Source organism: Bidens hawaiensis, unplaced genomic scaffold, assembly GCF_021521415.1.
Source record: "Bidens hawaiensis isolate Kalapana, Puna unplaced genomic scaffold, B.hawaiensis_p1.1 tig00004357_1, whole genome shotgun sequence".
In the NCBI taxonomy this organism is placed as follows: Eukaryota; Viridiplantae; Streptophyta; class Magnoliopsida; order Asterales; family Asteraceae; genus Bidens; species Bidens hawaiensis.
In genome coordinates this window covers 697,191-722,962 of record NW_027491262.1, presented here as the reverse complement: position 1 = coordinate 722,962, position 25,772 = coordinate 697,191, and the positions used below count along the sequence as shown (strand labels likewise).

Here is a 25,772-nt window from a genome sequence, read left to right as displayed (position 1 = left end):
ATGGCGATCGCCAAGATTCGCCATTTTGAATGGGTGTGCCTCATTCTGGGCGTTGAGCCCCATGTCGACCGCCTGATGACCTTCTATTCCTGGAGGTGCATCCAGGGGTGGTATACCTTGGTCACTCGGATCAAGGGTTTGAAGATCTGCGCTACCGAGCGCAGTCTTCGGTCTTGGAAGCGAGAGTTCTTCTATATCTCCGCTCGCGTCGTCCCCATAGCGATGACGTTCAAGAACGGGAGAGCTCTCCCGAACCTTCACGCCTTCAACTACGAGGAGGCGGAATGGTTCTCCAAGATTTCCCGGGTCCAGTCTCCGATTTACCGCTTTGCGGAGTCCGGGATGGTGATGCTCGGGATAAGCCGGGTGTGGAAGGATGCTGGGGCGGAGGCGCCACAGATTCCCATCGTCCTTGAATACGGTTTGAACTCTATCCCTTACGGTATGCTCTGTCTTCTTTGCTGATTTAGGGTTTTTCTTCTAACTGTTTCTCTTTTTGTTTCAGAGGGAAACGACCTACAATCGCTCCTGCATCCGCGGGAAGCTGGTGGTCCCGCTCGGATGGGTACCCGTGCTCTTGATGAGAACGAGTTGCCCATCTTGGAGCAAACGGCGGATCGGTTTGTGGAGGTCTACCAGCTGGGCCACCCGATTCTGAGCGCCACGCGGCCAGGTAAGGAGTTATTTAACCCTCGCCCTGTCAATGCTCAAACCTCTGCTGGAATTCCTCTAATTTTGTCATCTTCTGATGAGGAATCCGCAGATGGTCCTTTCTTCACGCGGAAGAAGAAGGCTGCTGGCGGGAAGGGTAAGGCGAAGGTTGCCTCTACTGCCGATCAGGGGAATCGGTCAGAGTCGGAGACCGAGAGTGAAGAGGTGGCGGGGAACCCTGGTGGTGATGAGACCACTGTTCAGGAGGTTGAGACAGCTGTCACCTCCGGGCCGCCTAGGATGACGACGGTGAGCGGCGTGAAGAGGCCGGCTCCATCGGGTTCGTCCCCGCCTATCAGAACCTTCAAGCTGAAGAGAACTCGTAAGTGTAAACTTTAACTTTAACTTCATATCTTTCCGCCATTATATTTAAATATGTTTTCATGCAGGCGTGGATGCAACCGCATTCCAGGGTGGAACGGGAAGGAGCAGTTCTGGACCCATGACGGTAGGTTTGGTCAACCTACCCGAGGCGACGACCCAGGCGGCTGCGCCTGTTTGCAGTATTGGTTCAGTTCTTCATCCTGTTGAGGCAACTGTTCCAACTGTAACGTCATCTCCGCCGGCTGTCAGTGCCATATTCACGGCGTCCTTCACTGAGCCGGCGGTGAGTTTTTCTGTGGGTTCTTCCGCAGCGGCGGCCACGGTTGTGAGTTCACCTCCAGTGAGTTCACCACCGATGGTCTCTACCGCGGCGGCTTCAACCGTGCCTCCGGCACCGGCGACTACCTTGCCCCCGGCCGGTTCAGCAGGTATGTTTGGGGCTTCTAGCCAATCTCTGCCTCCTTCCCATCTGCCTGACCTCTTGGATGGATATCCGTTAGGTTCGGGTGATGGGTTCGGCGGCTACCGGCCTGTTGTCGACCCTACAGGAGCGTAGGGTTATTTTGGCCTATTCTCTGTTTTTTTTTTATATATCATCTTTTCCTAACTGCTTTTTGTTTTTACAGTGTCGAAATTCCAATGAAGTGTATGTTCCACGTTGGAACATCCGCCGAGGAACAACCCTTCGGACGGCTGTGGACTGCGTCGAGTGGACGCTCCACGCCGCTCCAAGTGGGGCGCTGGGGGAAGCTATGTCGAGCTACCAGGAGGGTAGGCTGACAAACGAGCTTCGAATTCTCCTTGCCCGGATGCAGCCGCGCGTCGAGCTGCTTTGTCGTGAAAACGACAAGTTAAAGGCGGCTCGTATCCAAGAAGTAGCTCAGGCGCGGGCTATCCGGGAGGAGAACAGGAGACACTCCGCCGTCGCTGAGGAGAAGGAGAAGGCCTTCAAGGCCCTTGAGGTTGAAGTTCAGGCCCGTCTCGAGGCCCGTTCCAAGGCTACCCAAGCTGTTAACGAACAGCGTCGGTTGGCTAAGGAAACTGCGCGGAACGCAACCGAGAGGGCCACCAAGGCTGAAGCTGTTGCGGAGCCTCTGCGCGCCGAGAATGAGGAGCTCAAAGCCAAACTAGAGAGGCTCCAGCAGGCTCATGATGCCTTGGCCATGGAAGATGCCAAGAAGCTCCAAGAGATATTGGAACAGAGGGGGGTGCTTGACCATACTGAGCGTAAGCTAAAGGGCGTCGAAGAGGCTGCAGCCAAAGATGTGTTGCTTGCCAACCTTACAAAGAACGAAGCCGAACGCGCCCGTAATGAAGCTCAAGCTGCCCTCCAGGAGGCTCTGGTTACCAAGGAATGGCTTCTACGAGAAGCGTTGTCGCAGGTATGCATAGCTTCATAATATCTTTACGCTTTTCTTTGTACTTAGAAAAGGTTTTGATACTTGTATTTTTGTTTTGTAGGTTGTGCATCGGGTCTTCACGGACACATCATATGACGATGCCATGAGCGCAGCCCTCAACGCTTCTCATGAGGATGGGGAAAAGGCTGGCTTCCTGCTTGGTCTAGGGTTCGTTGAGAAGGGCATCCCGCCTTCCAACTTCCCTTTATATGATGTGGATACTGAAGCTGTATATGACCAAGCAGTGAACCAGTATGCCGCCTTCCCGCACCCGGTGGTGGAGAAGGTGAACGAAGTTGCTGCTGCTGATGATGGGCTAACCATTCTCAAGACCTTCCTTGAATCGCCACAGCCAACTGATGGTGCGGGTACAAGTGGGTTTGGAGGGAGTAGCCCTGAAGCTTGATCTTTTAAATCCCTTCCCACTGTTAGGATAGATTTACGTCTTTGTATAGATTTATATTCTTGTAGGCGGGTAGATACCCGGCCATTCTTGTAACAGTTGAATTTTTATGGAATATAAATCTTTTGTGCGGGTAGGACCGTCACTCTTGCTTTATAAACGTTATACGACTTGCTCATGCATATTATAATTTAATTTGGCACTTGTTTTGCCGCATAAACAATATATGATTCGCTTGTGCATACTTTAGTTTAACTTAGCAATTTCTTAAGTACTTTGGATAAGTTAACCTTTCAACGTGGTAGATAATAGGTTAAAGTTTTGCTTCCTCTTTCGTGATTGTGCGGGTAAGACCGTCACTTTCACTTAGTAGGATGGCTAAACTTTACCTATATCTGACCTGCGTGGAGGTTTTCCTCATTTTTTCCTTAAGAGATTTTCTAAGTGTTCTGAATAAGTTAACCTTTCGACGCGCGGTTGTCAATAGGTTAATGTTCAGTTTCCTCTATCATGATTGTGCCGGTAAGACCGTCACTTGCATTTAGTAGGATGACCAAACTTTACCTATGACTGACCTGCGTGAAGGTTTTCCTCATATTTTCCTTAGAAATTCTTGCCGTTTTTTGTGTTTATGCGGGTTTTGCCGCCTTCCACACGCAACGACTTTTCACACTTATTTATGCGGTGAATACCGTCATATCAGTGTTTTGAATAAATTAACCGTTCGATGCGCGGTTGTCAATAGGTTAGTTCGGTTTCCATTATCATGATTTGTGCGGGTAGGACCGGCACTTTCATTTAGTGGGATGACCGAACTTCACCTATGACTGACCTGCGTGAAGGTTTGCCGTTTTTTGTGTTTATGCGGGTTTTGCCGCCTTCTACACGCAACGACTTACTTCCCCACTTATGTATGCGGTGAAGACCGGCATATCAGTGTTTTGAATAAATTAACCGTTCGACGCGCGGTTGTCAATAGGTTAGTTCGGTTTCCTCTATCATGATTTGTGCGGGTAGGACCGGCACTTTCATTTAGTGGGATGACCCAACTTTACCTATAACTGACCTGCGTGAAGGTTGGCCGTTTTTTGTGTTTATGCGGGTTTTGCCGCCTTCCACACGCAACGACTTACTTCCCCACTTATGTATGCGGTGAAGACCGGCATATCAGTGTGGAAAGTTCATAAGTATAAATGTAAGATTATCAGCGTCAATGTGATAAGGAGAATCATTTCCATTAGAAGTGGCTCTGGGCCTTTTCTTTTACAAGTTTGGAATTGATCTACATGCAGACTGTGTAATTGAGCTCCATTCCATGTTGTTTGGATGGGAGTGCCATCGAGCCGATATGCACTTGGTTCGGAATCTCGTTGTTTACGCAGTATGTAGTCTCCAACATTGTAGCTGCATTTTAGTGTTTTTCCCAACTGGGGTTCTAGACGCGTTGGCCTGCTCAGCATCCTTTACGCCACGAGGTGTGCGAGTTCTCCATTTCTGACGAATGTCTCGATGATGTCCTTCAAGTCTATGCATTCGTCGGTGGTGTGGCCTGTTGTCCTGTGGAAGTCACAGAATTTGCTCTGATCAGCGTTGTGACGCTCTCGGATTATTGGAGCCTTTGGCCATGGGAGCCTCTCGGTGTCGAAAATCTCGGTGACGCTTTTGGTGAGCGGCGTCCACCGGGGGTTCCGGTTCGACGACTGCCTGTTGTCCTTTCTGCCTAACCGAGGGTGCGAGCCGGATGAGGTGTCGAAGTTTACCCTTGACTGCCAAATACCTAGCTTCCTCTTTTTGTTTAGTCGAGCGGTAAAGACATTGTTTTCTCTTGTTTTCTGGGTGTAGAGGTTTGTGCTCTGGGAAAGATCTCTACCCAGTTGCTTTTCCGTTTCCGCGAAACGTTTAGCTGCTGTCATGATGGCATCCCATGTGGATGGCATGCCATCTTTACCCGTTAAGGTGCGGATGAGCTCTGGGTCTTTCGCGCCCTGGATGAAAGCAGCGCGAACAAGATCTTCGCTAATACTGCCCAGACTTAGCTTATTTGAATTGAAGCGCGTGATGAAGTCTAGTAAAGACTCATCTTCCTCTCGGATGCAGTTGAGGATTGTCCATTGCTCTTCAGTGTATTTTCTTTGTTGACTGAAGTGTTGGCTGAACTTCTGTTGGAAGTCTGCCCAATCGTAGATGTGGTGGATCGGTAGACGGTCAAACCACGCTCTGGCTGCTCCAACCAGCGTCATCTGGAACATATAACACCACGTGGGTTCCGTCCAATTGCTGACGGTTGCCCCCGCTATGAATCTGTTCAAATGATCGTCTGGGTCAGATATACCATCATATGTGCCTATATTGGACATTTGTTTGGCACTTTTCGGGGCGATTGCTTCCGCAATGTCCCTTGCAAATTTGGACGTTCCCGCATTTGCAGCAGTTGGTCTGAAGGTTTTGGAGAAGTCACGCGGGTTTCCCGCCGCATTCCTTGGTTTATAGGTTTCTCCGAAATGCCTTCTCGGTTGGAAGTCCGTTTCCTTACGCTTCCCTTTTGCCCTGTGGCGAGGGTTCACGTCGGTGTCGGATTCCTCCCGATCATCGTCCGAGTACTCGTACTCACTGCTCGTGTTGAGCTGCTGTCGAGTGCTTCCGAATTCTTCAGCCTGTTGGAGTGAACGTAAGCGTTCATCCAACTCAGCTTGGAATTCCCTTTGACGTTTTTCCGCCCACGCTTTAACTTGTTCGAGTGTTTGGCGGGGGGGCCTCGTATGTTGTCTTTCCACCTGGGTATCAATGAATCCCAGGGGAGGATTGTTTACTGCACTTGCCCCGGCTCGGGTAACCGGGGTAGTGTTCGTAAAATTTACTGCACTTGCCCCGGCTTGAGTAACCGGGGTAGTGTTCGTAAAATTTGTGTACTCGCTGGTGTTCCTCCCAGTAGCTGGGGTTGTGGTTACCGGGGTTTCTTGGTTACTCCCTGGCCTTGGGACCGGAGTAACGTTAACCATCTTTTCGGAGGTTTTGAAAAAACTGAGAAAATTAGTTCTAGCTTTTATGCACGGATGGCACCAATGAAGAAACACTAATCGACCCCGGGCAGATTACGGATAATCTGGGGGTTAAATAGATGTTTCCCACGAGGGGTTAGGTCCGGCAAAGATAGTTCTTCTGATGACCTGCAAAACAGACACCGTGAGCTCGTCACTGAGAAAGGGGGTACCTCCTTGTGACCACCCTCCGGCGTGAGAATCAGACTAGATTGCTCTTAAATATAAGTGTATATTAAGATATTGCTAGAGAAGATAAGATAATGAGATATCAGATAATGTAAGGTAATGTAATGTGTCCATACCATTCCAAGGTGTTGGAGTATTTATAGCCGAAGGTAGGTTTCCAAGAAGGTACAGCCGGCTGAATAGTATTCCTGTTCTGCCAACTGTGGGCTACGCACATGCCATGCTGGTAGTTGGTGGGTAGGCATCGGCTGATAGTGACCAGGCCGGCTGTGTACTATTCTTTTCCACCAACTGCAGGCTATGCACGTGCTACGACAGGTTGGTGAGTAGGCAGCGGCTAATAGTGACAGGGGTTGGTGAGTAGGCAGCGGCTGATAGTGACCAGGCCGGCTGTGTATTATTCCTTTGTCACAGTGAGCTGTCGCTGCTTTGGTCAGACCTTTTGTCCATACCTCGTCAGGTACAGTACAAAAGGTCCTCCAGTAGCGTACGGACTGCCTCATTTGGGCGGGAGTATTCCCGGCTTTGGGCGGGAGTGTTCCCGGCTTGCTCATTCCTTCTTCAGGTGACATACTGAATTATTTAAGAGTTAAGTGCCTTGTGCGTGTAGCCTTGCTGCGCGGGTAGCCTTCCCTGATGGCTAGTATCCGTTACTGCGGGAACAGGCGGAGTACGTCGACCATTGGGAGGCTTTTCTTGCGGGAACAGCTTGCGTACTGCGCGTAAGGACGTCACGTCTCTGAGCATGGTGGGTCCTGCGGATCCAGTTGGTTTCTGCGCAGACGTCTCTCTTCAAGGTGAGTCTTGCGAGTTTAGCCTTTGCGCAGACGTCCCTGTTGAAGGTGAGTCTTGCGGTTTCAACTGCGCAGACGTCCCTCTTTGAGGTGAGTCTTGCGGGTCCAACTGGGCTCTGCTGGGACCTACCTCTTCACAAACGGACTGTTCAAAAACACTCTACCGAACGAAAATTTGTGTCTGTGTCCGTCCATTCCGTTTGAGTCCGTTCGTTAATATTGTAAGCGTGCGCTAACGGACGAATGAACACTAACAAACCCTAATGGACAAACGAAAACACTAACATTAATGGACAAACGAACACTAATGGACACTAATGAACATTAATTGATAAACATACATAAACGACTATAATGAACATAAGAACATAAACGATCAAGGTTTGTTTTATTTTTCACTTGGTTTATATATGAGGCCACGAAGGCTGGGTAATCTGGTAGAAAACCAAATAAATAAAACATATTAATTACAAAATATTATACATTGCCGAACGAACGTAATCAGACGGATGTTACCGGACATTACCGAACGTTCACGAACACTATTGATCGAGTGTAACCTCTGTCTGCATTCGTCCGTTAAAATTACTGAATGAATTTTTTTTTGTTCATATTTGGTTCCTTTATTAAACAGAAGAGCATAAACAAACATTTTATCAAACAAACGTCCAGTTCATTTTAAGCCCTATTAACCCGTGTATACAAGCTCTAATTTAAGTTTCACGTTTGAAACAACTTACGAGCTAGAGAGGTCTCAAGTGTCTCATTGTGTGTCCACATAGGTGGGGCTGTTTTTGTTTTGTCGTGTGGAAGAATGCACATGGTGTAGGGGCCCCTTTTTTATATCTTTTTCCTTGGTTTCTTTCTAAATAAAGTTTAATTTTTTTAAGATTGTGTAGTATCATTTATTATAACTTGTGGATTAAATCTGCACGTTTCGACAGAAACTCGGTTAATATCAATTTGGTTCATTGTAGTAAACGATGTGTGAAACATATCTAGTTTAGTATTGTAAGAATAAAATAACTATTTTTCTTTAAATAATGTGGTTTAATAATAATTAAGTAAATAAATTTGGTTTGTTCACTTTGATAACTGATGTGCGTCAAGAAACAAAAACGACTGAAATAAATTTAATATCAAAACGCGGATAATGCATTCTTTTAATGGTACCTTTTATCAATACTAAATATTATTGTTATTGTTATTAAATTTAAATTGTTAAATTGTGAGCATATATTTATGTTTTATACATGTTTTTTAAATACATATCATTTATGTTTGATCAATAAAATGTCAATGAAGCTTAGTAGGTTGGTTCATGCGATAATTATTAAAGATTCTATCTCAAAAATAACACCAGGTTTGAATCCCGTCATGCACATTTTATTTTGTATTTAATAGGAAAATGGGTTTTCCCCAGTTAGACAGGTCCGGTCGGCCGGGGCCGGTTACAAAACACTGGATCATTGGTTTAATTAATCATAAATGAAAAGATAACTTTATTGACTGATTACAAAAAATGGCGGTATAACTTTATTGACTAATTACTAATAATGGCAGTTTGAATATAATAATAAGTACTATATAGTAGAGTAGGTAGGTTGGAACCACACACTTACTAGCCTTTTTAATAGATTATACCATAAGCATTCAACACAACATTAAAACTTAGGTTTAACATAAAGTTACAATAAAAGAGCATCCCCATCCATAAATCAATTCAAATGTCCACCTCATCGTCACATCATATACTAAATTTTTCATCAAAAAATCTCACTTTTCCTCCACCCATAAACCAATCTAAACCTCTTTAAAATATAATAAATATGTATATATATGTGTGTGTATATATATATGATTTGTGTGTAGTGGTTGTGGTGGGGCCACTACAAACACACCTCCCAAACGTTTGAGAATGCAAACCAAACGTAACACAAACGTTTGTTTTCACCCATAAACCAATTCAAACGTCATGCCATGTCAACAAAAACCAATGGGTGGAGATGCTCTAATCTATATGTATATTCTTTTGCCATTGTCATCTTTTGGTAAATTATACATATCGTTATGGTTCACTAGTAATTTTAACTACTGAATACGAGACCAACAATCCTCAATAAACTTAAAAATTGATAGATAAGACGAACCATTTTCGCTAATTGCCTTCTTTGCACCTTCCTTCAATCTATTCATTTCCGTTTTCATTGCATTTCCTCTTTCACCCTCCATCAAATCCACCACCATTCTCTTAATCTCCTCCCTTCCCACCACTTTCTTCGTGGGCAACACCTCGGGCCGCACCGCCACCTTCAACTCCTCGGTCAACATAGTTGCGTTCATCCTTTGTTCCGCGTACAATGGCCACACAATCATTGGTAATCCAGAAGTAATACTCTCCGGAACCGAATTCCATCCACAATGTGTCACAAACCCACCAACAGACACATGGTTCAAAATCTCCACTTGTGGGGCCCACGACGGCACCACAAACCCTACTTTTTTAGTCCTTGACAAAAAACCTTGTGGTAGATAATCACATGGACCATCAAATTGACCGTATTTAAAAAATAAACTGTCTGGATCATGTTCAACTGGAGGGCGAACCACCCAAACGAATCGTTGTCTGCTCATCTCCAAACCCCAAGCCAACTCATGTATTTCCTCTAACGATATTAATCCCCCGCTCCCAAACGACACGTATACAACCGACCTATCCGGTTTTTCATCGAGCCACTTAACAACCTCGTGTTGTAACATGTCCGGTTCGCACCTTTTGCAAACCGGTCCAACCGTGTAAACCGGTTTACGCCCCAAACTCTCATTATTTCTTAATGCATCAAGAGTTTGTGGTTCAAGATCTTCCCACGTGTTAATTAACAAGCCATCTGCTAAAGTCACACCAATAGCTTGGTCTAGATATAAGCTATAAGCTTCATCATACCGGTTCGGCATGGGGTCAACCACATCTTCCGGTCGGACCGGTTTACATCCGGGTATCTCAAACGGTTCTTTTTGATCAACATATTGTCCCACCACTTGTTTATCTAGCACTAGAGAATAAATAAAGAATGCGGTGAACCACGCACTGCTCGTGACAAAAACATACTTAGGTATCCCGAATTCTTCGGCAACTTGCCAAGATTCGGTCGAGAATATATCGCCAACGAGGACGTGGGGACGAGGGTTCATTGAGGATATTGTGGTGCGAATTGCGGGTATTGTTTCACGCATCATGACACAAAGTTGTGTAATGACTTTGGCGTCCGTGGGGAGGACGGATGAGACGTCCGGGGCGGGGATTTGGATGATGGATAGGTTGGTGGTGGTGGTGAAGGATGTAAGGAGTTGTGTTAGGGAGTGAGTGGTGGTGGCGGTGACGGCGAGGATGGTGACACGGAGGCTGTGGTGTGTGACAAGGTTGTGTCCTAGTAAAAATATTGGGACTAAATGGCCCATGCCCGGACTGGCTAGTAGTGCAACATGAAGTTGTTTGGAAGCCATTGTGATAGAGTGAACAAGTTTACTGGTGGATTTATTTGTTTATATAGGTGAGGAAAATGTTATGCATAAAAAAGAGTATGGTTTTTGAACAATACAGGTTATAATTCATAAATTTAATTTAGTCTAAACTAGTAGTAAAAGTAGACGGTAAAAAAAGAACAGAACTCCAACAAAGAATGCTCTTGGTAAAGGAACATTGTGGTGGAGGATTGCCGGTGTGCTTTATTTGATTCAGTTACGAGACGGTGGACCATATCACCATCGGGTGTTTGATCTCGGCGGTGGTGTGGGAACATATCAGTCGTTGGTGCAAAGTTCCTCCCATTTTTGGTTTTACGGTAAGAGACGTGTTAGATCTTTATAAGCTTGTCGTTCTTGGAGAAGTTGAAAAGGAGGCGTTTCACAAGATCGTGATTATCACGTGTTGGAGTATTTGGAAGGCTAGAAACGAGAAGATCTTTGAAGGCAAACAGGTGAATTTGGAAGATTTTATTGGAGAAATTAAATCGCTCGGATTTCTTTGGTACAAGTATAGATCGAAAAATAGGAATGTAGATTGGTCAAGGTGGTGTAATTTTTCTTTCATGTAGCTCTTTTCTTTGTTTTGTTGGTGATTTCTCTCCGTTTGTGAAAGTTGCTTTTGGTTATTCAGTGCTTTTTATAAAAGTCATAGTTAAAAAAAAAGTGGACGATAACATTGTGTGTTTAGTCATTGTGGCAACACAACCATGAATAAGTAATAAATTCGCTACACTAGTGACTAGACTAGTATTAGATAGGCGATTACAAGTTTGAAATAGCTTTAGTCATGGTTTATCTTCCCACACCTCACCAAAGGAATTTCGAACAACAACATGCGTATAATATATAAATAAAGCACAGTCAAAGGCTTAATAAAACACTGAAATTTCAAAATATTCGTGTGGATAAAATAAATCTTTTTAGATAAACACTCAATATTAACTTTTCAAAAGTAGGCAAAATCAATGAAAAATGACACGTAAGCTGGTTAGGCATTATTAGACAACATCTTAACCAAATACTGAAACTCATCCCGAGCCATGCACTACTCGAGCTCAGCTCGTTAAGTTCTTCAGAAGCTCGAGCTCGGCTCGAGTCGAGCCTATGTTCTCAGGATTGAGCTCGGGCTCGTATGGACATCTTAAAGCTCGGGATCGGCTCGATTGGCTCGAAAAAACTCTTTAAACGAGCCCAGGCTCGGATTAAGCTCGCCAAAGCTCGACTCAATAAGCTCGATTTAGCAGTAACTGGTTCAATGATAAATATAGAGAAATTTGATTAGAAACTTGAAAGTCTCATATAAAAGTTAACATTAAAAATCCAACCAAAATAACCATACAAACCACCAAAATAAGTCCAAATAACCATACGAACTTACAAAACCAACAAAAATAAACATATAGAGTAGCTAGAACAAGTTAATGTTTTTTCAAAAAAAATAACAAAACGGCCATCCAAATTTCCCGTTTTCTCCAATTTCCATAGCCAATGTTCAACAAAAGTCCCGAGCCACTGTAATATAAAACCTAAAACAATAAATCAACAATATATTCAATAATTTATATATAATACTAAATAAATTTCAAGAAAGTTTACTAGAAGTCTACAACAGAACGTATGTGCAATTTAGTTCTCTTTAGTCAATATGTAAGTTTTAGCTAAACAATTTATTCAATATGTGTACCTTTATTTTAGTACTGTTTCCCACTTGGTAGTAAAACCTCACACGGTGTGTCATCCTTCTATAAAAACAAAGACATAAAGTCAGCACTTTAAAATATAAAATAAAAAAAACATATATCTTTTAAGGTTTTTAAACTTATCTTTAGCTTCTTTATTCTATACATTTGTCTAATCCAATCGCCTCCACAAATTAGCATTTCTACAGTAGAAGGCGATAATGTAGATCGATATGGATCAATAACTCTCCCACCCGCGCTAAATGTTGACTCATAAGCAACAGTTGAAACTGGAACTGCAAGTATATTTGATGCCATCTTTGACAAAACATAATATTTCAGCTTGTGAGTGTTCCACCAATCTAACACATTGAAGTTCATTTGTTTACGTCCTTTAATAACACCTTCTTCTAAATACATTTTAAGTTCAGATTTATTTGGCCTCTCCACTTTCCCATCCTGAACTTGTTGCATTTTAATTAGACGTTGAAGTAGTGCTCCCTCCAGAAGATCCACTTTTACTTGTAGCGTCTTTGATTGATTCCTCATACATCTTCAAATATTCTACATACATGTTAGTTAATGCATTTAACACGTCTTCAATATTCTTCTTGGCTTCAGCTTTTGGGTATATTTGTGGGTAAGAACATACCACTTTTTTAATCTAGGATCTAGCACTGCAGCTATGGCCATCAATAAGTGACACTCTCCCTAGTACTTGTCAAACTTTTCCTTCATTTTTTCAGTCATGGTACGAATAAAATTACTCTCGGATAATACACTTTTGTCTAATATTTCTTTGACTTTGTAAACCTCCATAAGGTATAAATTTGCAGTGGGATAATCACTACCAGATTTGACATTTGTGCAATCCTTAAAAACCTTCAAAACTTCACACACATCTTTCACATTTTCCCAATCTTTTTCGGTGGGTAAGTGTTTAAAATGTGGTTCGTATTCTGCATATCTAGAAAATAACATAAACCTAAGAAAATAAAGACTTAATTATGGAATATAAAATACACTGAAATTTATAAAACATACCTTGGAAAAACATTTTTAAACTTCATAGCAAGTGATAACATATCATATGTGGAATTCCATCTCGTTGGAACATCAATTAGTAACTTTCTATCACGCACTTGAAGCTGATGTGCAACAGTCAAAAATGTCTGACGCCTTGCCTCCGAATGATTTATACATTTCACAGCTTCACGAACCTCTTCAATGACGAAATCAATCTTTGAAAGGCCATCTTTAACTAGCAAATTTAAGATATGCGCGCAACACCGGACATGAAATAGCCTTCCACCACAAGGAAGTTTCTTAACTCTATCAAAGTTAGTCTTTAAAGTATTCACTGCCCTGTCATCATATGAAGCATTATCCACAGAAATGGAGAAGATCTTTTTCTCAATTCCCCACTCCTTTAAACATTTATAAATGCCATCTGCAATATCAAGACCGGTGCAAGGAGGAGGTACATGCATAAAACTTAACACATGTTTCTGCAATCTATGATGTATAATTTCTAAAGTCAGAATTAATAAAATAAATAAATGAAAGAATATATACATATAACATTATAAAAGAAATAAAAAAAAGGTATAGAGGTGTTTATCATACTTCCAGTTCGGATCAATGAAGTGTTCGGTGATGACCATGTACTCAATTTTTTTGGTGAGATGACTTCCAACAATCAGTTGTCAAACTAACATTTGAAGCTTCTTTTACAGAAGCTTTCAATTTTTTCTTTTCGTGCTCATATACCTTAAAACAATCTGTCGTTATTGTGGTCCTGCTTACCTTCTCAAACATTGGATTTGACGTCTTCATCATGTATATAAACATGTCATCTTCAACAATGCTAAACGGTTACTCGGTTGCCATTATCCAGTGTGCTATTGATTCCCTCATCTTGTTAGCATCATACTTTGCATTAGGTAAAATAAAAGGAAACGACTTATTTAAACCCGGATTTGCATCAGCTGGCTGAAAGTTTAGCAACTGTTGAGTTCTTAATAATTGTTTTCGTTTCGTGCAACTCTCCATGTGTCTTGCCCATGTTGATGTAGGCTTGCATGTGCTTACAGACAAAAGTCTTTTACAATGAATGCACTTGACTTTTTCCGTCCCATCAGGAAGAGTCACTTCTTCAATATCCTCCCACACTTTTGCTTTCCTTGTGCGTTTACGCTTAAGAGAGACATCATCTTTATCATCGGGTTCTGCACTTGCAGCCTCATTAACATTTTGATTATGAGGTGCATCAAGGTTCTCATCCCCATCAAGATTAATGTAATCTTGTGCAGATTGAGATGGTTTATTTTTTACCTCCTTGTTGTTTTGAATTTGATGTTGAGCCTTGCATTGAACTAAATCTTTTTTTAGTTTCTTGTTTCATTAATATTAAGATCTGATAACATCAACGGAAAAACAAATGTCACTCATGAATTTAGAAGGCCATCATCATTCATCAACATACCATAACAGAAACAATATGTTAAATACTTAAATTAAAGTGCGTGAATGTAACATATTGAATACATGAGTTACATACTAATATATTAATAATATATTGTACTAGCTTTTTAGTTTTCATGCAATACAACAGAATATATAAATATATTTTGAATATTAATTTGTGACAGTGATGAAAAGATGTTTTTTAACACAATCTGTAGATAATTTCATTTATAAAAACAATAAACATCAAATGATGGCATCAATTGAACAAAAGTGAATCTATATATAATAGACTAATAGAGTAATAGTGCCTGGTTAATAAAATCAAACAATATAACAGTATTAGTTGCAAAATAAACCTGGATCAACAGCTAAGTATCCTCGATTATTTCTAGGGCAGGCAGTTTATCGTCATTCACTATGAAACACAATCACCGTTTTGGTCTTGGTCTTCTGGAGTTCTGGAGTATTTTAATTTCTTAATCTGTCGATTCAATATCCAAGGCGGCAAAGGGTTCTGGATATTATGAAATCATATTAAGTGGGCTATAATATTCTGAAAGAAAGTAATATTAAGTGGGTCAGAAGTAATTTTATAATAGGCCTGAATCATATTACATGGGCTGTAATGTTGTGAAGTAATATTATGACAAGCTCGATAAGGCTTGACGAGCCCAACGAGCTTCACATGCTGGGCTCGGGCTCGATAAGGCTCAGCTCGTTCGAGCTTTTTAACGAGCCGATCTCGAGTAGCTCACGAGCAGCTCGGCTCGTTTGCACCCCTACTCATGAGTCATGAGGCTGATTTAGCATAACCATATTCTGAAGCATGCCGTGTGTAGAAATGGTGCCATAAGGCTCTGACTCGACTCCATCCAAACTAACCCAATCCACAAAATAAGCAGGCTTGATTAAGTAGAAATGGTGCTTCCATTTTCAATTTTATAATTTTATATTCTTATTTTTTAATTATTTTAATTAACTAGAAACAATTTGTCACACCCCGACCAATGAAGGCGGAAACATCGAGGCGCGACATGATTGCTCATTGCACAATGACACTATAAAGTTACAATATTTAAACAACTCATTTAAATCCATATCATCATAAATAACACAACAATTGTTCATACAAAATGCCAAATAGATAGATAAACAAATAACTTGTTCTTTTATTTTCTAATATCCTAAAGCCAATATAATAAGTTTCTTCAAGTAATCCAATCAAGCTAACATCAAACCTGTAACATTGCATAAAATAGAGTTTATCAACACGAAGGTTGGTGAGCAATTTTCATAGTTTTGGACAATAAGTATATAGTATGAAATCCACAACTAGTATGTGAAAACAATAAATAATAGCAACAATTTAGATAATAAAACCGTCAATAAGAATACATTGACGACAATAATGAAATCGTCAATAAGAATACATTGACGACGCCTTTCTATATGGGGATACCATATATACTCGGAATTAACGTATGATCATACTTTGATGAGGCTACTCGCCTTAGCATTCAAGAGGCTACCCGCCTTAGCATTCAAGAATTTGCACATAATCATGTAAAGCATATAACACCAAATCGAGCATTTATTTAAGTAAACATATACAATACGTGTTGTGGTTTAAGACTCAAGTATAAATCATTTGAATTTGAATAAGTATGCAATGACACCCCCAAAATGAAAGATGGAAAACGGGGGATGAAAACGTACTCACATTAACAAGTAACTTGAAAGATAGTGTCGTGAATAATCGGAGAGATCGGTTTAACGAGCAAGACCTATATTAAACGGGTCTTATGTTAGTAGGTAGTCTTGGAAGGGTTTAAAATAAAATAGATGACAAATAAAGTAAATAGATAAAGTTTAGGATTTAAAATGTAAATATTTGAGAAATTAAAGAAACGAGTTTTGTAAAATAAGTTTACTCGAAACCGGGTCTCGGTATTCTATTCATTAGTTTTTTTCTTTTTTTTTACTCAACCTATGTTAAGTAATAATGTGGGTTAAAATGCGATATTGCAAAACCCTTGGTTATAAGAATACCCAAAACGAGGATTAAACGAGTGTTCGGGTTTGTCGGTTCGAGACTTGATAATTGACCAAGCTCACAGTTAACTTTCCAAAATAATAAATGTTATGAGATAACTCAATAAAATCAAAATAGACTTAACCAAGTATGTAGTTCTATTGTGAAGAACCTTAACGTTCGTTAAGCGAGTATACAACCTTATCGGTTCGAACTTGTTATAAGATCAAGTTGGTTACCGACATGCCAAGTATGTTTAGAAACTAACTAAAATTGATTTAAAATATAATCTTGAAGAAAAATATGAGTTTTGGTGGCTAAAAACACACTTGTGTGTCTTAAGCGAATGAACTCGGTTTAGTTCGGTTTTTGGTTCGGTCCTTGACTCGGAATAAGACCGAGGATGATTACCACATACCCAATTACCATGGAACTTGTAAAATAACTTATAAATAATAATACTCAAGTTTTACATTCAAAAAGTTAACAATAAAGCTTTTAAACAAAAGTTCGGTTTTTGGTTAGGTCCTTGACTCGGAATAAGACCGAGGATGGTTACCACATACCCAATTACCATGGAACTTGTAAAATAACTTATAAATAATAATACTCAAGTTTTACATTCAAAAAGTTAACAATAATGCAATTAAACAAAAGTTCGGTTTTTGGTTCGGTTCTCAACTCGGGATGAAACCGAGGCTAGTCACCACATACCCAATACCATGGAACTTGACAAATATGAACAATAAACTAAAATATGTAGAAGTTAAGCAAGTATAACAAGTTATATGGTTAGATTTGTTAAATATATAAACAAGGACTACAAAGTCCTCTATGTAACCTTGCCTTACTAGCCCGACATTTCAACCGGCCGAGACCGGAGAAATGAAAGACCGAAGGTAAACAAGGAGTGTATATTATATATATGTTGTAACATCAAGCTTTAGGTATTGAGAAGTTAGTTAAAATGAAAGATTAGCTTATGAAGAACAACCTTAGAATTCAATAATTTGAGAGAGAAATGAAGAAATGAGCAAGCACAAATGAAGAAGATGGGTGTGTATATATAGAGTAAGTTGAATGGGTCTTTCATAAAGGGTGTTTCATGAAAATGGGTTGGTTATAGACCCAAGAAGCACAAACTACAAATGGGTCATTCAAGTCTCCATTTTGGTAGTTTTAGTCCCTGGAGTTCGTTTTGAGCATTTTCGGGGAATTTTAAGAACCGAAAAGGGTGTTTTTTTTATCCAACAACTATAAAACAAATATTTAACATACAATTCATCATTTTGATAATATCGAAAGGTTCGGGATACAAAACGGGTCGGGTTTACATTAAGAATACAAGTATAAAATAACCCGAAATTGACAAATGTCACACAATTGTATTACAATAAAGTGACGGGTAAACGACAACAAGCTACGCCGCAATCCCATTTTGAATAGCAAACCTAATCCTGCTAAAAACGAAACTTAATGACTTAGGGCCCGAAAAAGTACCATGTACGACCCATTGGACCCGAGTAAAAAAACTCACAGCTTCCGGCGTCAGGAAACCAAATATAAAAAAAAAGAAACAAATGTGAGAAACACGTATGGATTCTTTAAAAGATTCTATCATGTTTATCAATTTTACTTGATTTCGCTTTCAATATAGTCTAACCCGTAACAAACCCATGGTTCCTAATCTTGACAAGTGAGGAAGTACACTCCCATTTGCTTTTGATTTCCTAACACGTATTAAACAACCACCATCCATCTGTATCCACATCACCTACCACTCGATGCCTCGTCACATCCAACCTCTCATCGTTTGACACCTGGTGCCATTTCCACCTTACGTGTCATCTCTTTAATCTAATCCTTTCCATCTCACCTTCCCACCGGACCACCGCAGCACCACCCTCTCTCGGCGGAACTACCAAATTCAACCAACGAAATCTATTCCGATCATTCTCCGATTACATCACCGCTTCAACCGCAGCTTAACAGGTTATTATTTCCGATTAATTTTAGGTTTTATCTATTTCCGTTAACGGATCTATAAATCTGACCTAATTAACATCATATATGTTCAATTCAATTCAATTCCTCCGTATAACCGCTTCAACAACAGCTTATTATTTCCGATTAATGTTAGCTTTTAAATATTTCCGTTAACAGATCTATAAATATGACCTAATTAACATCATATCTGTTCAATTCAATTCAATTCCTTCGGATAACCGCTTCAACGAAAGCTTATTATTTCCGATTAATTTTAGGTTTATCTATTTCCGTTAACAGATCTATTACTACGCACATAAATATTAACATCATAACTGATTTAATTCTTTCGTAACACCGTTAACGGCAGCTGAACAGGCTACTATCTATTTAATTTAGGTTTTATCTATTTTTGTTAACAGATCTATTACTACGTATATAAATAGTATAAATATGTTATTATATGATCTGTTGTAGTGAATGATCATATTCTGATCTGGATCTGATAGTTATCAGTTACTCTGTTTTCAACAGTTTTTTTTAGATAAATCGTTTTGTAGTTAAGTAATTTGGTAGAAACTTTGTTCTTATGTATAGTCAGTTGTTGCTAATTATAGGTTGTGAGTATGATTAGGGCTTGAACCTTATTATGTATGATTTTGGTAGAAATAGACATTGCAGAACTGTGCATGAAAGCGGAAAACCGAACTGAAACAAAGGCCAACGGTCTAGTTTTACGGTTTGGTTTTGGTTTTGTGTTTAACAAAAACCGAAAAAACCAAACGGAATCGAATTTATAGATTTTCGTTATTTTTTATGTTAAGTAATTTATAAGAATTTAATAACTATGTTACTTAAATATATTTTATCCCAATGGTGAAATAATCAATTAGTTACTAATTAACAAAATGATTTAGGCCCAAATTCATTTTTTTGGGCCAAAGAAAAGTTTTCGGGGTCCAAATTTTCAAGCTTAAGTGGCAAAACCGAAAGAACCAGAACCGAACGATATTCAAAAAGTCAAAAATCTAAGTTTCTGTTTTAGCTAAGAAACCGACCCAAACCGAACCGTGCACACACATTGTGATATTTTATGATTTGTTTTGCTTAGTTTGTTTTTGTAATTGAAAGAAGGTTGGCATATCATATATTGAACCAATTGATATATATGGGAGCTGGTGAAGGAGGGAAGTCAACAGCTAAGCCTTCAAAACCTACTGTAATTCAGGTTTTATTAACTGTTCATTTCTATAATATACACACGTTTTTTAATTGTGTCACACAAATCATCACACACTCTTACCTGATGTTCAGGAAGCAAATCCACCTTCTTATGCTGATTGGCAAACCTCAATGCAGGTGAATGAATAATATGATATAATCATTTTGTTTAGAAATTTGTTAGATTATTATCGAGGTTTACGTGTTTTGTGTCAGGCTTATTATGGTGGTGGAGCTCCTCCACCATTCTTTCCCTCAATTGTTGCATCTCCAACTCCACATCCATACATATGGGGAGGCCAGGTCATCATCATCATATTCATCATCTACAGTTAGTTGTTAGATTTTATGATTTATGGATATACTAATGTATGCATATGCATAACTAATTTCAGCATCCTATGATGCCACCATACGGGGCTACGGTTCCGTATCCTGCTCTATATTCTCCGCCAGAAGCTTTTGCTCATCCTGGTACGAATATGGGAACCCGCCCGAAGGTAGCATCAGGTTCAGTGAACGAGGGTCCCACTGCCCAAAGGTGAATATGCATCATGCAGATTTAAAGTGTTTTTTTTTTAAGTTTAATTTACACATTATTTGTATTTTTATTGTGTAATTCTGATTGTAAAGTTTGAATATTAACAGTGCTGAGAGTGAGAATGATGGTTCTTCAGATGGTAATTCAAACCTTGACCTTTTACTCTTGCCTCTTTTGATTCATGATATAAAGTTATAGTTTTCATTTTATGCAGCCAACTTGCAGAATGAGAATCCTGTTGTTAATATGCCTGCAACTGATAGAAATGTTGCTGTAGACATGCAATCTAATCCTTCTGGTGCACCTCAAACAATGGTGCCACCACCGATAATGGGACCGTGGGCACGGGTATGTATAAAATTAAGAAGTTTTTTTTTCTGATGTATATAGGCTTTTTTAGATGCTATTAGATGGTTTATATCATATGGATGCAATGTTTAAGTTAATTAAGTAATGCAACATACAGCAGGATGAACGGGAACTAAAGCGACAGAAGAGAAAGCAATCTAATCGTGAATCAGCTAGGAGATCGAGAATGCGCAAGCAGGTAGTTATTAAATGAACGAATAAAAGAAATTTAGCTTGATTTTTATTTTTATTAGCAACTGTGAGAACCCATAACCATAAAACTCACGGCCCCACCATTATCATGTTAACCAATGGGACCAGGTAAACTGCAACTTCCCCGGGTGGTGGCCTTTAAGGAGTTAAAAGCATGAAAGCGAAATAACCGAAACCAACCCAAAACCGACTTTTGGTTTTATGTTCTTTCAAAAACTGAATTTGCGGTTCGGTTTCGGTTTTGCATGTTCCAAATAACCAACTTGTAAAAACCAAACCTGACTTTTATAACCAAACCCATAACAACCGGAAAAATCGATTTTTGTCATTGAATTTATGGATTATAACTTTTATTTTCAAATGTTAACTCATGAAGAGTTAATAAATTGTGTAGCCCAAAACTTTTAGGCCCAAATGTGTAATAATCAATTAATCATTAATTAACAAACAATTTTAGACACAAAGTTTCAAGCCCAAATTCATTATATTGTGCCTGTTTTTGTCCCCAAGGGTCTGGTATTTTTGCAAATTTTTGGCCCAAAAAATTTCAAGCTCAAATACCAAAACCGAAAAAACCAAAACAAAACGATTTTAAAAACCAAAAAACTAAATTTTCGGTTTTTGGTTTGGCTTGAGCTCAAAACTGACCCAAACCAAATGGCTTTTAGAAGCATATGGATGCTGGATATGAACCTGTGACGTATAATCAGACATTTAATTTCTTTTTTGCTACTAGTCGCACTTAAATCATGCAGATTTAACCTCTTAAATTTAGTTGTATATTAATAATGTATATGCAGGCTGAGTGTGAAGAGTTACAAGCTAGAGTTGATGTACTAAGCAATGAGAATCAGGGGCTAAAAGATGAGCTGCAAAAACTCTCAGAGGAATGCAAGAAGCTAAAGTCCGAAAATGAGTCAATAAAGGTTTGCGCCAACTCCAAATAATTTACACTTACTAATAAAATGCTTTCTTAGTATTATTTTTGTCTTAAATTGTTGATAGTTAATAGCTTGATGTTGCTTGAACAGGATAAGCTAAGTAAGTTTCGTGAACCTGAAGCCATGTCGGAAGTTGATGTTCATACTTCATAGTAAATCTCGGGCAGATGAAGGTCAGAATTAAGAATGTGACATGATCAGACAATTTAGTTGCTAAAACTACAACTTTAGGATGAATATTTGTCTGTATTATGGAAAACTGACTGTAGGATTGACCGGTCGAACTAAAATGTTGTGAATCTAAACCGAGCGAAAGAGGTGGCATCTGATAGGAAACTTGTGAAACTTTTGAGTATTTTCTGATTAGATTTCACCTTCTTTAGCTATAATTATAATTCCAGTGAGTCCAACGGGCCTATCCGGCTAATCAGCACAAACCGAGGCTTGATGGTCTTAACCTTGTTTAATGACGGCAAACAAATCGTGGGCCGAGTTGAATGGAAGTTGTGAACTGGGTTGGGCCGAACCGAATTTTGTTCCAACAATTTTCTTGGCTTTGATTATGACTTGAAGCTCGCTTGAAAAAAACTTGCTCAAAATCGGTTTCATTCAAGCCAATCTGAGCTGACTTGTTTAAATTCCAAGCGTAGCTCGAGCCTAAGTGAGTTTTTGCTCGTTAGCTGCTCAAATTATTTGATTACTATCAAGACTGGACACGCATGCTCCCATCACAATGCAATCAATGAGGAATATTCTCTTACAAATTTGATTATCATGACCTAACCACTAACAATAATACGATCCCAATGGCACCATATCAGCGACACATGATGAGGTTTCAACGCTTGATGCATAACTACTCATGTCGTGTTACTGCCTTACCGGTATATTAGTTATCTAGATTGAGAGAAAAGGCTTTTAGGTATATAAGCCTTTTTGTGAGTGAATGAACCAAGAATATTTGTAATCTCTTGTCCCTTTTATCCCTCCCAAATGTGTATTTTTGTTCTTAGTCTTTGCAATCATCCGACTTTGATCAATCTAAAAGATCAATTATTATATTCAATCAGTGATTATCATGCTTATTCCATCATATTATCCTCAAAATATTACTTAAATGTATTTGCTAAGATTGATTCATCGTTACACGAGTGATACGGAACCTACAAAACATAGATACACGTGTTGATGCGGGATATCTCTTCTTGTTCTTGTTAATGTATTATTATTCCTGTTTCATTTCCTCGTTTGTTCCTCGATGTTTACATTTCCTTTGGTATTGTTCTCTCTCTTTCAAAAGTAGATATGTAGAAAGAATAATGAGTGGCTATAATGGTTACAAAGATAAAAAGTGACAAGTATACTGTTTACACAGAACAAAGATATGTAATGTTATGTTCTTTTATGGTTGTACACAAAAGTTTGTATAGATATAGGTAAAAAGGTCAATTAAAGTTGTAATCAAAGATTACAACCATATAGCATCACATAGATATAAAAAGATGAATCATGATTTTAGTGGTTATAAATAAAAGATTGTTGTCTTTAGGTTGATAATAAAATAAAAACATACATAGTAGTATTTTTTTTAGCCTTCTTACATAAACTAATTTTTCAACAAGATTATCCTATGGCTGCCTTTGGTTTACTAAAATCGACCGTAGAACCGTGTCGACCATAAAACCTTATTCAATAAGTAGAGAGCGATAGATATGCGCTTTCGTGTTTGACAACAAAGTTCAGACACATTCTAAAAGCCAACTTTCTTTAAGGCCTAAAGTATGTACACAGATGAATATATTGATACTAAGTATTAACACAAGATCATTTCATTAATATATGTGCTTGTATATCTCTTTAGGTGATTACAACGCCACAATATCATCCCCTAAATCCCAATTATTTTTCACAATGCCAGAAAACAAAAAACAAAATAGCAGCCTGTGATGGTATTCACGTATTCGTCTATTTGACAATTATTTTTTTACTACTACATGGCGTAAACCCTATACCCTAAAACCTCCATGCTGACGTGGACACAAGCGGACGACCATGCCAACACAACACCATCTCCGCTTGTCGTTTCACCACGTGGAACCCCCTCACTTGCACTCGCCTCAACAAACACTCGGCTTGAAACTCCGCGAATTGACTAAGCGCCACCGCCTTCACCCCCGCCCTACCGAACACCTCCCGCCACAACGGAACCTGCCGCCCCGACGCCTCCACCGCAGCCGTAATCCGTGGCAACAACACAAACATCTCAATCTTCCTCATCCAATCACCACCGCCACCGCCACCGCCAACGTTCGCGGCCTCCAACGATTCTAGTAGCGTAGAATAAAATTCTAAACCATCTATAACCGTCTGACGGAAGAAGAACTGTTCGCTCCCGAACAGTCCTTCCTCGTCAACGCACACGATCACGTGCGGCGAAATTCGCCGCACATCGTCAATAAAACCCGCGCCTATCCGATGAAAAATCGTCGAATTTAGGAGAACTGCGGTCTTTTCACCGTCGATGAACTTAATCGATTTAAACGATAAGTACTCGAAATTTCGAAACAACACGAAATCAATATCGAACCGTAGTCTAAGACCACGCGCGAATTGCCAGAGATTATCTCTGATCAATTTCGACTCAGTTTCGAACTCTTCCGAAACCACCGCGGTGATTCTCACCGTGGGCGGATGAGCCTTTCGCACATCCGCTTTTTCCGCAATCTCTTTCATTAGAGACGCTAAATGCTCACCGTAACCGATGTCAAAATCGATGACGTGGACGATCATCGCACCGTCCACGGCTTCGAGCACCGCTTGGTTCGCGGTAAAGTCCGAGAACATCGGGATCGGCGAGACGTTCGAAAACGTCTTGTACGCTTTAATCGCGTGCACAATCTCCGAACCCGAAGGCGACTGAGTCGGCCGAGTCGGGCCGGTGAGAAGTGCCTGAAGCGCTTCTTTGAAATAAAACGCGGCTCGTTGCAGTGGCTTCCCGTTAGGCGCGCGAAGCCGCTGGTTGAGCCGCGTGAGTATCACTTGCGCCAGCTGGATAGACCGAGTTTCGAAGCACTCGGCTATCTGGATCAACTCGTCCACGTAATCATACCCGTTGTTGTCGTTTTCGTTGTCGTGGCTCATGAAATCAAGCGCGTTCATATTCGGGTTCAAGTTTTCGAAGTCGGGGTGAAATAACAAAGCCGCGGCTGGATTATTCGCTTCGGTATGAATCGGGGGCAGCTCGGGTAGATCGAGCGGATAAGCCGACTTACTCGAATCGTCATGTAACCCGAGTTCCTTCATTATTGAATCCCATTCTTCAAATTGATGCATGACTCCATGCTCAATATTATTACTGTTACTATTATTATTGTTTTCCAGCGGAAGCTGGTCCACAATATTATTATTATTATTATTGTTAGTAGGGGTAGCAGTAGTAGTACCAGTAGTATAACTAGACGGACTTCGTCTGACGTCTAGTACCGATTTGGGTTCAAACCTGTTAGGTTCAATTGGACCACTAGTTGTAAGTTGATGCTTGATGCTAGTAGAGCTGTTGATATTATTTTGGGATGAGGCAAAGGGCAATTTCATTACTCAAGTGTAACACAAGGGCTAAAGTTAGATTGAAGTTTTTCAATTTAATGTTGTGTAATGTAAAGAGTGTATTGTAAGGTGCTAAATATTAGCTTTTGTAACCAATGAAAGTGGTGGTGGGGTATGGTTAATGGGGCTAATTGAATTGACAATACATCTTTAGGAGGGTAGACATAAGATTGATTGATTGAGCCATATCATAGAAGCTTCTTCCTCAAGATCTTCATAAAAAATAAACTTTTGCTTTTGGGGATTGTGAAACTAGTTAAGGTACAAGTGGTGGTTAACATAGTACAAGATGTGGGAACATGAATGTTTTGTGTTTGAGAGGTTTTGGTGTGGGAAGAAAGTTTATCTTTGG

General features: G+C 40.0%; 3 protein-coding genes across 3 annotated transcripts; 1 reads left to right on the top strand and 2 right to left on the bottom strand.

Annotated features, from left to right (window-relative positions):
* Positions 1–8,908: 8,908 nt before the first annotated feature.
* Positions 8,909–10,363, bottom strand: LOC143626300 (anthocyanidin 3-O-glucosyltransferase 5-like). The gene has a single exon (XM_077096438.1). The coding sequence runs from the start codon at positions 10,361–10,363 to the stop codon at positions 8,951–8,953; it is 1,413 nt and encodes a 470-aa protein (XP_076952553.1). The 3' UTR covers positions 8,909–8,950.
* Positions 10,364–18,526: 8,163 nt separating this feature from the next.
* Positions 18,527–22,110, top strand: LOC143626299 (G-box-binding factor 1-like). Its single transcript, XM_077096437.1, has 10 exons — positions 18,527–18,556; positions 19,682–19,778; positions 19,865–19,909; positions 19,988–20,074; positions 20,167–20,312; positions 20,420–20,451; positions 20,527–20,660; positions 20,779–20,859; positions 21,674–21,799; positions 21,905–22,110. Exons 2-10 carry the CDS (start codon positions 19,719–19,721, stop codon positions 21,965–21,967), a joined length of 774 nt encoding a protein of 257 aa, XP_076952552.1. The 5' UTR covers positions 18,527–18,556; positions 19,682–19,718; the 3' UTR covers positions 21,968–22,110.
* Positions 22,111–23,802: 1,692 nt separating this feature from the next.
* LOC143626298 (scarecrow-like protein 15) lies at positions 23,803–25,448 on the bottom strand. The gene has a single exon (XM_077096436.1). It carries the CDS (start codon positions 25,406–25,408, stop codon positions 23,828–23,830), a length of 1,581 nt encoding a protein of 526 aa, XP_076952551.1. The 5' UTR covers positions 25,409–25,448; the 3' UTR covers positions 23,803–23,827.
* Positions 25,449–25,772: the final 324 nt, after the last annotated feature.